This window comes from Gambusia affinis, linkage group LG20, assembly GCF_019740435.1.
Source record: "Gambusia affinis linkage group LG20, SWU_Gaff_1.0, whole genome shotgun sequence".
Classification (NCBI taxonomy): domain Eukaryota; kingdom Metazoa; phylum Chordata; class Actinopteri; order Cyprinodontiformes; family Poeciliidae; genus Gambusia; species Gambusia affinis.
The window spans coordinates 1,316,158-1,329,278 of record NC_057887.1 but is presented as its reverse complement, the minus strand read 5'-3'; the positions used below and the strand labels follow the sequence as shown (position 1 = coordinate 1,329,278).

Below are 13,121 nucleotides of genomic sequence, written 5' to 3'. Positions count from 1 at the left end.
ATGGAAACATGAATCTTATTCAGTCAGTTCTGTGGTTAAGATGGGTGGATGGATGGGAAGGCAGGTTTAAAGGCCAAGGGTAAAATGTTTCTGGAAGTCAAATTAATAAATGTGTGTGTGCATACATTAATTTCTTGTTCCTTTTCACATAAATGCTAACATACTGTGGGAGCAGATGTAATACAGTACATGATGTTTTGTTCATTTTTGTGTGAATTGCAGGTGCGAGATGATAACAAGCGGCAGCACCCCTGCTTAGTGGAGTTTTCCAAGCTTCCTGAACAGGAACGAAGCTACAACCTGCAAATGTCTCTGGAGACTCTGAAGTAATGCAGCTACAGATGCTGCTTTAATTGAAATATAAATGAGTGACATCCAGTTCTGACAGGGGCAGTACACTTCTAGATAAACCTTCAGTGGAAATACTGCTGAGAATACTTGCATGTGTTTAGTTTATCCTGGTAAAGTTCTGCTTAAAGGCTTATGAAAAAATGTTTTTATGGTAAGTGTAAATCACCACTCTTTTCTACAATTGTCTAACTTTCAAGGTTTTTTAGCACCTTTATTATCCTTCTCATTGTGTGTGGCTGCAAAATGAACTGAGGTCTTCTGAAGCCTTTAGTTCCACTTCCAGTTCTTCTAAACATTTTAATTACACCTCTGGTAGTAAACATGTTCATTTATAAATATAAGTGTTGTATTAATTTTCTGCTTTGTGGCAATCGAAGTAGGAAATGAATTTATTGGATGGTCTTTCACCTGCCAATAAATTTCCAAAACAATTGTCTGTGTCATATTTATACCTCAGGAAAATAAAAGGTCCACTTGAAAAGTTTTATTGATTTCAATTCTGTGTGTTGCAGAACCTTACTTGCTTTGGGATGCCATGTTGGATTAGCAGATGAACATGCTGTTGAAAAAATAAAGAGCATGAAACTATCACCAACGTGAGTCATTCCCACAGTTTGACAATAGTAGCTGAAAAGCAGTTCAGTTCATTTACTGTATATATCAATTCACAGCAAATGTCGTCACAATGCACTTTACAAGACAAACAGATTCAGCCAATTACACACAATCCAGTTTTATCTTTATAGAAATACCTTATATTTCTACTAAGAAATATAAAACTGGAATAAAACATTCCAGTTTTATCTTTGTAGAAATATCTTATAAAATGCTGTCAGATGTGTTTTATTATGCTAATTGGTGAAGTGTTTTTCTCTCCAAGGAAACCCAGACCATGTTGAGTCACTGAGTTTGCAGCAGTCTGTCAGACTGAGCATGTACTGACACGTAACAAAACCCTTTAAACAGGAAGAAACTTCCAGCAGAAGTCACGGCTGATTAGAGGTCAGCTTCTGCTGAGAGCCTGAATAGAGACTGAAAAAAATCCAGATGTATTAGGCCTGGGGTGATTCTCATGTTTAAGAAAACATCATGAGCTAATGGCGGCAGTAGCTCTTTTAAACACTAAATAGGAGAGTAACATAGTTAAACTCTGAGCCAGTAGTGCAACGGTGGGGGGGCAGGGGGGGGCGTGAGCATACTGACATACAGCCAAAGGAACATCTGATCATTCTAGTTTCATGTGATCAAACAAACCAGCTGAACACTTAGTGGATCAGATCAACAATAATTTTCCACATTATTTAGAATAAAAAATGACCTCAGGCTCTTTTGTTACCAAGCAGCTTTGTCTGACAGTGTTGTCCTCCAACCCAATGTGTGCAGGTATGAGTTGTCCAGTGGCTACAAACCTGCTCCTCTGGACCTGGGTCACATCAAGCTGACTCCCACACAGGAAGCAATGGTGGACAAGCTGGCTGAAAATGCCCACAATGTCTGGGCAAGAGACCGAATCCGTCAGGGCTGGACATATGGAATCCAACAGGTGAGAGACCAACCTGTGGAGTTGGGCCTTCTCTGCCCTTTTCAGCTATATATAGAAAAACAAGCACATGATAAAACCACTTACATGATATAAAAAAACAAACTATTGTCCTTCCATTCTGTGTACACAAAAGCTTTTAATTGTAAATATTTCCCATAGAATACTATAACTGCGACAGACTGGCGACCTATCCAGGGTGACCCCGCCTCTCGCCCAGAACGTTAGCTGGGGATAGGCACCAGCAACCCTCCCGACCCCATTAGGGACAAAGGGTGATTAGAAAATGGATGGATGGATGGAGAATACTATAAATGGGAAAGATTTGAGCGATTTATCTGCGGTTTTGGAGGAAGAAGCTGGATGTAGTGATGATGAAGAGGGAGCTGGTTCTACTGGAGGACTGAAGCCAGATTTATTTAAGCCAGATGGTACGATGAAGAAGCAACAATGACTCCAAGGTTTCTGCTGATCAAGAGTCCGTGTCTGTGTCTGCATGTTGTCTGTGTCTGAGGCTGTTGATTTACCCTGATGCTAACTGATGATCCCTCTCTGCGGCACAAGATTATAGTGAAGAAATACTATACAGTTATCAGAAGCAGAAAAATCAAACTCAAAATGTAGAAATAGGAGGAAGAGGAAGGCTGGTTATTGAATTCCATTATCAGTATTGTCACATCTTGGAACACACACAGAACTTGAAGCAGTTCCTTTTAAGTAACTGGATTATTTGAGTTAAACTAGAATTAAAGATGAAATCACTGAATGGTGATAAACAGAATTATGGTTATATCATAAATCTGTTTATCACCATTGATTTGGAGGTGACAGATCTCCTGCTCCAACTCTTCCTCCCCAGAAACCTCGGAGTCATCGTTGCTTCCTGATCTATTTGGCTCAAATAAGTCTGGCTGCAGTCCTTCAGTAGAACCAACTCCCTCTTCTTCATCTCTCCATCTAACCTCTTCCTCCAAATCTGCAGATCCTCACAATGACCAAGTTACAAACAAAAAAAAACTGCGTTTAGAGTATTCTGTGAGAAACATTTATCATCAAAGCATTTGTATACACAGAATGGGAATACAATAGTTCTTTCTTTTATATCATATAAGTGTTTTTATTGTGTCAAGGACACTTTAAAAGCCTTGTAGAACTAGATGGTTTTTAACAGGTTTTCTAAAGTGTAAAGTCAGTAAAGTGAAGCTGTATGGAAAACAGCTCCAGAGTCTAGGAGCAACAGACTCCTAAATGTAGACTTTCACCTAGTGTGAGGAACAACAGAGAGATTCTGGCTGGTGGGACTGAAGGCTAAATGTTTTTGGTAAAAAGATGACATACGGTAAATAGTCAGTAGCTAGGCCATTTATTAATAGATTAGTTTAAATCAAACTCTACTATGAGCCAGAGGAAAGCACATAACACAGGGGTGATATAAATGTAATTTAATAGGTTTAGTAAAACATCTGGCTGCTTCGATCAACTAACTTGCAGGAGGGAAACTGATATTCTGTCCAGACTGATAAAAAACACATTTCAGTTTTCCAAAAATACTGACACAAATCCATAAATAATGTTCTCTAGATCTGCTCGAAAGAACAGCTCTTGTCTTAAATATTTCAGAAATGAAAAAAAACAGAATAAAGATCTGAAATGAGCGGTTCATCTTTCTAATTAAAGAAGGAAATGACTCACTCACTGAGACCCATCCTGAAAGGTAGAAGAGCTTGGATAAACATTAGATCTGATGTCCATCACCTTTTTTTTTTATTCTTATAAAAATACATGTGAAACATATTAGAGCAGAAACAATGCTGTTAATACTACCAAATTTGAGCGGAGAATGAGAGTGTGAGGAGTCCAAACTGTGGTGCCAGCTGTGCATTTAGTCAGGATTCCTCCAGCAACAGACCTGGGCTTTCTATAGCGTCAGCTGACAACCAGTGAAGGAAATAACTAGGAGTGTGAAAACCAACCATGCACTGAAATATCTTAAATAAAGTATTGTTTCAGGGTTGGAAACTCTGAGGAACATTTTAAACATTATTGACTAGTAGAGACATAGTCATTCCTCTGTACTCGATGAGTAAATATGGAAGTGATTGTTGTTCAGGTCAAATGAGCCTAATCACCAACCTTCTAGTTGTTTTTTCTTTTTGTCTTATTCATTTTCAGGCCATTAACATATTGTCAAGACCTTTTTTCAATAAAGCCAATCGTGGTAAAATCTTGAGTCTGTTCATACTTTGTTGACTTTTTTACCTTTACATTCAAACTCCCCTGAATCTGATGGATCTAAAAGCTCTTGTATTGCAACTGGAATGTTTGATTTATCCCTTTGATGACTAATTCTAATATTTCCTCAGCTCTGTTTACTAATTCTCCTCAGAAACTAATCCGCCCCAAACCCTCCATTGGGAGGGATGTCTCACACATTGAAAACCTCTGTTGTGAGTCAGCAGTTTTCTCTCTCGGGTGACTGACTCACTTGAGAGGAACAATGTTTTATAATTAGCTGCCATTGCACTAAAGTGTTGTAAAAACATAACAGAATTTGTTATAGTTGACTGTTTGAACTTTTCTCTCTTGTCAGGATGTGAAGAACCGGAGAAACCCTCGCCTTGTTCCATACATGCTGCTTGATGAGAGAACCAAAAAGTCCAATAAAGACAGTCTGAGAGAGGCTGTTAGGACTCTATTGGGCTATGGATACAACCTAGAAGCTCCAGACCAGGATCATGGTACAATTCCCAGCTGATGCTAATGTCTTTGAGCTCAGTATTTTCAGTAAAAACATTTTAAAACAAAATAAATTTCAAACTTAATCAGAAGTATAGCATATCAGAGGGAAAAATATTGTATATAACACAATATGGTAGTCTAGTCCCTCCAGGATGTTACAATGTTTTTTGTGTGATTGTTTCAGCCTAAAATGACAGATTTTACAGCATTTCTTTTCAAAAGGTTGCAGTCAAAGTTGGGCATTTTATTAAACTTTATATTTGCCGTAATGTATAACCTTCCCAAAAAAGACAACATTTTAAGATGGGTAATATTTAAAGTGAAAAGAACACTTTCAAGCTGAAATAGAATCTTAATTAAAAATCAAATTTTTAGTTGCACTTGGACAACTGAGAAGTTGTCCAAGTGCAAAGAAAGAATTCCACACTGGTCATTCAAGTTAATAAGGACTGTTTATATAGTAGAAGTAAACCCTTTAGATTTGTTGTAAAACGTTTTTTTTTTACAGCAACAGAAAATAGGCAGATGTTAGTGTTTAGGACAGGGGTGGGTAACTCCAGGCCTCCAGGCCCGGTGTGCTGCAACCTTTAGATGCATCTCTGCTTCAACCAACCTGAGCCAAATAATGAGGTCATTAGCAGAACTGGACTGCACTTAGGAAGTGATTCAGCTATTTCACATGTGCCAAACTCAAGGCCTGGGGGCCAAATCCGGCCCGCCATAGCTTTGAATGTGGCTCTCTAGACTAAACACCAAGTCTGGTTAAATATTACGTTATCAATCAAATCAATGCAGTTTTTATCTGCTTACTGCCAAATTATGTTAATAAATCCCTCCAGTTTCTGGAGTTTTTGTGTAAATTCATGCTAAACATCAGCAAATTCTTTGCACTAATGCATAATTTGTAGTTTATTGCAGATTTTGCTCAAAAACTTTCTTACTGCCTCTGCCTTAATTGATTAATCGGATTGCAGTTCATGATCTGTACAGCTAAGAAATAAAAAGTTATTGCTAGAGTCAACTTCCATTGTATTTTGTATTGAATATTTAGCCTGAACATTGTTCCACCATCATGTAGTTATGAGACTGGTTGTTTAATTGCCTCCTTCTTATTCAGTGCACGTCCTTCCTTTTCTATCTCTGCAGCTGCTCAGTCTGATGTCAGCAATATGTCTGCAGAGAGATTTCGCATTTTCAGAGCAGAGAAGACCTACTGCGTTAACACTGGGAAGTGGTACTTTGAGCTGGAGGTAAGAGAGAATGATAAAATAATCAACACAGAAATGAGATTGATGGTGAATCTTTTAATAAGCGATAACAGAGTATTTGGCTATTATTTCTGATAATTAGGTGGTGTCCTAAGTTGTGGTAAATCCTCATTTTAGTAAAGTCACTTAATGCTTGAGGGCATATTTACTATATAATTAGAGTCAAAGCAATTAGGAATTTTGAAATTATGGATATTAAGGTTCCATGTTATAAAGGCCCGTTTTGAGGACAGTGAAATTGAACTTTTAATCTTGGAAAAAAGGAAATTCTGACTTTTGAGTTCAAACAGGAGGCATTATAGCCTTGTTCAGACCTGGTTTAAAGTGCATCTTTATTAATCTGTACATCAGCAGCGCAAGCAAAATTCGTCCTTGATGTCTGTTTATCTAATCTGTACAGAGTAACTGAATATTAGCTTTGTGCTTTACGAGGAAATAAACCATGTAACTCCTTCACAGAGCGGGCTGTCCGCTGAGCAGTCAGCAGGTCAGCCGATGTTTCTGTAACACCTCAGATACTCTAAATCTCTTGAACTACGCTATTATTTAGACCCAAATATGGCTGAGATTAATCTGAGGCACATCTTTGAGGAGTTATTTCAGCTTCAGGCTCTTTATGAACTCACCTGTGTGGTTTTAACAGACTCAATAAGAGAGACAACGGCTCAGCATTAATGCACAGAGACTTGGAATCATTAAGCACCACAGTAGAATAACCGACAGCTTGCTGGAACAACTTCAGTAGTCAAGGCATATTGCACTGTGTAGAAATGACTGGACATCCCACAGTGTAACATGTGATCACAGATAGATCAATCAGCACAAAAAAAACATCCAACTGCATTTCAGAGATAAATTCACTCACGGGCCAAACAAACAAATATCCACAGGACTGTACAATTAGTTTAGATTAATTGTTTCGCAGTTGTTTAGACATTTGTTCTTAGTTACTAACAAGAACTAAGAACAATAGTAACGTTCTCCTTGAGGAGAGTCACTGCGGGTCAGTGGGGGTCCCTCAATAGCTCCCAGGACAGATTGTGTTCAGCCCACAAAAGTAACATGGATACAATGCTTTTAGACCTGTATTTACTGTCCAATCATCTAGAATGCATGTTATTGACAGATGTGACCAAGGTCTGTGACTTGAGCTTCACTTCTTCTGCACTGCACTAGATTGTTCCTGCTGGTTTCCTTAGGTACTGACAGCTGGAGAAATGAGGGTGGGCTGGGCAAGGCCAGGCTGTCTACCAGACCAGGAGCTGGGATCTGATGACCAGGCCTTTGTCTTCGATGGTTTTAAGGTGATGGATGGATGGATGGATGGATGGATGGATGGATGGATGGATGGATGGATAGATGGATAGATGGATAGATGGATAGATAGATAGATAGATAGATAGATAGATAGATAGATAGATAGATAAATAGATAGATAGATAGATAGATAGATAGATAGATAGATAGATAGATAGATAGATAGATAGATAGATAGATAGATAGATAGATAGATAGATAGATAGATAGATAGATCACAAACAGGTAAAAAACTTGTACCTTAAACTATGAAATATATTTTACCATAAACACAGTGAGACTTAATTGAACAGAGGTTCCATTCCACAGGAGATCTTGAGAGTCATCATGATACAGGGGATCATTTGAAAAGCCACTGTTGTGAAAATGTTGTGCTGGAAATCATGATTCCAAAAACATATAACTCACCTACATCACCTTCCTGCATTTTCCACTTTAGCACACATAGGTGTCAGTGCAGGACATTCTGTTTGATGTACTCCAGTCTTCAGCAGGAATTTTAGAATAACTTCCTCAATGAGTTGAAGAATTATCGTCCATAAACATAAAAGTACATCTGTGTTCATGTTATGTTTGTCTGGTGACAACAGTGGTTGATGCATAGTTATCTTTGGTGTTTCCAGCATGATATCTGCTCAGTGAATCAGCCTTTATCAGATAGGAGATGACTTAGAACCGCAATAAGTTGCATCCACTTTCTTATGATCTATAAGTCAAACAAATTCTGCAAGTTTTAGACTTTGTACCTAAATGTGTGAGTTTGTGAGAGATAAACTTACGGTTGTAAGTTGTGTTAACTTTTTTTATTAATTTTTTCAAACCTCCAAAAATTGGATAAATGAGAGTTTTTAGTTTAGCCCTTAAAAACAACTGAAAGAAGAAAAAGACAGGAGTGGGAACTATTTCCCAGTGTTCTTAGCAGCATGTTTTTGTGTCATGAGATGGAAGTGTCAGAAACTGTGTTCATGCAATTTGAAACAAGAATTTAAATTATTCTAAAGTAAAATAAGTAGTTATTTTAACTTGATATTGTGAGTAAAATATAATAGAAAAATGTGTGCTCTTTAACTAGGTGAGGGAAGTTTTTCTTGAATATTGTAAAATAATTATTTGGTTTAAATTGCAGCTTTAAGTTCAAATTCGGCTGCACAGTGGGACAGTTGGTAGAGCTGTTGCCTTGCAGCAAGAAGGTCCTGGGTTCGATTCCTAGCCCGGGGTCTTTCTGCATGGAGTTTGCATGTTCTCCCTGTGCATGGTGGGTTCTCTCCGGGTTCTCCGGCTTCCTCCCACAGTCCAAAACCATGACTGTCAGGTTAATTGGTCTCTCTAAATTCTCCCTAGGTGTGAGTGTGTGTGTGAATGGTTGTGTGTCCTGTATGTCTCTGTGTTGCCCTGTGACCGACTGGCGACCTGTCCAGGGTGACCCCGCCTCTCACCCGGAATAGCTGGTGATAGACACCAGCAACCCTCCTGACCCCACTAGGGACAAGGGTGAACAGAAAATGGATGGAAGTTAAAACTCACAAGTGTTTGACCTCAAAAATAATGCTTAGGCAACTTGTCTTTTGTTGTTAAGTTAACTTCATGAACTTTCATTTCTGAGTTAAAACCAATACAATTTTCTTGTTGGCTTAAATTGCATTTTAAGTCATCAGGTGGACTTTCATTTCCAAGCTAAACCACCTTGAAATGTTTCACAGCACCTAACTTCAGACTACCACTTTGAAAGGAAGCTTAAAGTATTTGTGTGTTTTGCAGGTCCAGCGCTGGCACCAGGGCAATGAGCACTTTGGCCGTGCCTGGCAGACTGGTGATGTAGTGGGCTGCATGGTAGATCTGAACGAGCACACAATGATGTTCACTATGAATGGAGAAGTGCTGCTGGATGATTCTGGATCTGAGCTGGCCTTCAAGGATTTTGAAGTTGCTGAAGGTAAATATGTAAAACCTTAACCTTGAAGTTGCTCAGTCTGGAATCCACAGATGCATGATGCCATCTGCAAAATTATGCCCTGCCGTTTCCATGAAGCTTCTCTATCAGACAAGTATGAGTATCTCATTCACATACATGTAATGTCATTCATTCAGTCTATAATCAGTTCATTTGTATCAATGACCTGCCGGCGGTGTGTTTGTTTCTTTTAGGTATTATTTTGTTTTGCATATCAATCAGTCACAGTTCCTAGAGTGGTTGAAGCCATTGCCAATTAGCAATGGCTTCAACCACACAGACAGAAAGACAGAGGCACTGACTGAATCACTCTGAAGCTGGGACTCCTTGGCAGGAATGTTTAGTCTAAGTTGGGAGCTCTTGGAGAGGACTTAGAGAATCTTTGAGAATACAGACCCAGAAGTCCAGATATTTAACCCGTTTAACAGGTCACAAACCTCTCTGTAGATTCCGTGTAAGTCTGATTCTTTTATGCAACGAAAACAACATCTTACTGAGTTTGACAGATCAGACCTTGTTTGTGGTATTACAAAGTGAAATGGGCACCATGGGTAACTTGAGTGCTTATGTCTGTCCCAGGCTTCATCCCAGTCTGCAGTCTGGGAATGTGTCAGATTGGGAGGATGGATTTTGGTAAAGATGTCAGCACTCTGAAGTACTTCACCATCTGTGGCCTGCAGGAAGGCTATGAGCCGTTCGCCGTCAATATGAACCGGGATGTAACCATGTGGCTCAGCAAGAGACTGCCTCAGTTTGTGCCTGTTCCCCCCAACCACCAACACATTGAGGTAAGCAGAGTATCAAACTGTGATATTGTCCTGTCTACAGTCACTACTAATCAAGTCCCCATGTGGTTACTAAATAATACTTTATATTTGGGCTCTGAACATCAGCTGTAGTTTTGATGGTTTTAGGAATCCTGCTGACCCAGTTTTGCCGATTGCTAAATGTTGTGTTAAGTCTTGCGGCTGTAGGTGGAGGAAGGCTAGTCGTTTAACAGCCAAAACGAATCAGGATTTATTAGCCTTGGACTTTACACAACAAAGATACTACATCGGTGTTTGTGAACCTCATGTGTGCGCCAGGGATCACATTAACGGAATATATTTTTGCATTAGAACCTCTTTTTTTCTGATGACGCAAAAATATTTTGGACTACTACACTGACATGTTCAATGCTTATTTTTCCTACTGTACTTGATAAGCTGCGATCCACTGAGTTTGATGTCCAAATTTTTTGTCTAGCAGACTAACATAATGAATTCAAAAGTACAACTCTTGTGCTGAAGATGTTCAACGTAGCAGCATCTTCATGTGGCAAAGAACATCTTCAAGATGTTGAACATTTTCTGTTCAATGTGGGATGTTCAACATCTTATGTTTAATGTGGGGAGTTAAGCATAGGATGTTCTTCGTCTTATGTTGAAGATGTTCAACATAAGTGCATCTTTATAAGATGAAGAACATCTCCATCTCATGAGGATGTCCTTCATCTCAAGTTCAAAGTGGGGAGCGTTCACACTGCAGCCACAAGTGACCCAATTAAATTTGTTTTGACCGTAATGCAACCTGTATCTGATCTTTTCATGACTGTTTGATCAACACAGGTCGGATTGTTTTCAAATTTGACCCTGGCCACTTGGATATCTGATATGTATCCGATTCAAACCTAATGTCCAGGTCACATTCATTCTAAGTGAGCGTCACTGATACTCAACAAATGTCACTATTCTGTGTCCTGATACGCATAAGCGGGAAAAAACAACAACCATGAAGGACTATAATGAGAATTAAGTTGTTAATATGCCACTCCAATTGGACAACAACTTCAAATGTGTAAGCTATGCTCCACTTAGCATCCATGCTTACCTCTGCAAACACTGAGCACTTCTTTTTCTGGCAGTTGACAATACACTGAGAACGCTGACATTATTGCGCCCTCTACTGCACATGCGGGACACTTTCAGGTTGTTTGCCCATTCACACTGCAGAACGCACACTGTCCTACATGTGTTTAGAGGTTTCTCTGCTTTAATGTGCTTGATTCAACTGATTGCAGTTCAACAAACGCCTGTTAATCAGTCATCATTTGAAATCACCTGGACTGAAGCAAGGAAATGCCTAAAACATGCAGGGCAGTGTGCCTTGAGGACCAGGGTTGGGAAACACTGACATACAGGTTGCATATATTTGAAAGTATGAACGGCCACAGCAAAAAAATCAGGCTGCAGTGTGAACACATAATAAGTTGTAGAGTGTTTTCAACTCAAATAAATATTGAAACTGTTGAATAAACTTTGCAAAGATAATTCCAAACTGTTTTCAGCATAAACTTTTGTGTTCCAGGTGACCAGGATGGATGGAACAGTGGAGTTGTGTCCCTGCCTTAAGGTCACCCAGAGGTCATTTGGTTCCCAGAACAGTTACAATGACATCACTTTCTACAGGCTGAGCATGCCTATAGAATGTGCTGAATCCAGATCCCCGTCTTATGGCAGCCTGTTCTCACCGAAGAGGGTAACAGATACGACCATTAGATCAGCCATGCCTTCCACTGATCGAGACCTGCTGCCAACATGACTCATCATAGTTGTTCTACATCATCATTGATCATCAACTAACAATATTTTGCTTAACATGTAAATTTGCCTTATGCATTAGCTTCTTTTTTCCAAAATTCCCAACTCATAAAGGAACACATCATGCATTTAGTTTAAACAGATCTATGAAGAACTATTGGTATTGGACATTTCACCTCACCATCAATAGACAATTTCTATATTATTCCTGTAAACTGGTTCTGCATCTAATTTCAACCAGCCCTGATCTGTTGTCTCTCTCTCTCTTTGTAGGAGTTGGAGGATTTTGAAACTGTGTCAGACTTTGAAGTCTTGTTGAAGTCATCTCACGGTCCCAATGGTCCCAGTGGACATGACAGAGATGAATTCAACAACCACAAAGACTACACCCAGGAGAAGCCCTCCAAGCTAAAACAACGGTAGTCTGCCTTGTCTTCAAATGTTATTATCCTTCAGATGATTAAAATTTGATCATTTTAATCAGACTAATTTTAAGGAATAGGACTTTGTTCCTGTCTTTGTGTGAGAAATGAAATGGTAACTGAAGCCAGTGATGTGATTTGTTCAGGTTCACACTGAAGAAAAACAAGCCAGACAACAGCTGTCTAACATCTGCTCGCCTGTCAGAGGAAGTGGCTGTCGACGACAGAGAGGGCTACGAAGTCCTAATGCAAGCTTCTACTGTAAGATGACCAGACCTGCTTCTTCCTATCAGCGATGGCCTTATGACTCAAATGCAATCAGAGATGTACACACTTCAAGAACTCTATAACCCATAGCTCTACGGCATATCTGCTAGATCCAATACCATAGAACAGCACTCGCTCCCACTTCACAGTTAAGACAGTAGCACACACTTTGATCACCAGATGAGTCCAGCTTCCTCAGATCTTTTGGACAGGAACATCCTGCCTCATAATTATCCTTCTCATATGCCAAGAAATCTGCACAGGCACACTGCTGCAACTGTGACTCAAATACTGCAGCAATGACCTAAGAAGACTGTGATTTAATCCCAGTTACATAACTGAGATGATTTCAATGATCAGTGTGGTCTGTTTGTGGATTGTTGTTTTGAGGCTGTTAAATGACAGTAAGTAAAGCTGAGTTGACTGAGCCTCTCTCTGCCTGTGCAGTACTACTACTCAGTGCGGATCTTCCCTGGTCAGGAGCCCAGCAGTGTGTGGGTCGGCTGGGTTACCTCTGACTTCCATCAGTATGACCCAAGCTTTGAGCTCAACAAAGTCCGAACTGTCACCGTTACCCTGGGAGACGAGAAAGGAAAGGTTCATGAGAGGTTAGTAAAGTCACAGATTTGTTGTAAAAGTGTCTCTGTTCTCCTGTCTAATAACTCCACCTCATCTAGATATGGGTTA

At 39.5% G+C, this 13,121-nt stretch overlaps 1 protein-coding gene across 3 annotated transcripts in view; it reads left to right on the top strand.

The window, feature by feature from the left end:
* Nucleotides 1-13,121, top strand: part of ryr2a (ryanodine receptor 2a (cardiac)) — a 132,553-nt gene that overhangs the window by 46,533 nt on the left and 72,899 nt on the right. For 2 of the 3 annotated variants that reach the window (XM_044102021.1, XM_044102020.1), the window contains exons 22-33: nt 223-326; nt 864-947; nt 1,735-1,894; nt 4,482-4,629; nt 5,777-5,880; nt 7,098-7,202; nt 8,974-9,148; nt 9,746-9,954; nt 11,513-11,683; nt 12,019-12,164; nt 12,314-12,428; nt 12,882-13,042. In XM_044102021.1, the coding sequence (XP_043957956.1) occupies nt 223-326; nt 864-947; nt 1,735-1,894; nt 4,482-4,629; nt 5,777-5,880; nt 7,098-7,202; nt 8,974-9,148; nt 9,746-9,954; nt 11,513-11,683; nt 12,019-12,164; nt 12,314-12,428; nt 12,882-13,042 (1,682 nt within the window). Of the gene's footprint in view, nt 1-222; nt 503-863; nt 948-1,734; nt 1,895-4,481; nt 4,630-5,776; nt 5,881-7,097; nt 7,203-8,973; nt 9,149-9,745; nt 9,955-11,512; nt 11,684-12,018; nt 12,165-12,313; nt 12,429-12,881; nt 13,043-13,121 lie in introns of those variants that run through there. The other variant, XM_044102022.1, reaches the window with a different exon arrangement.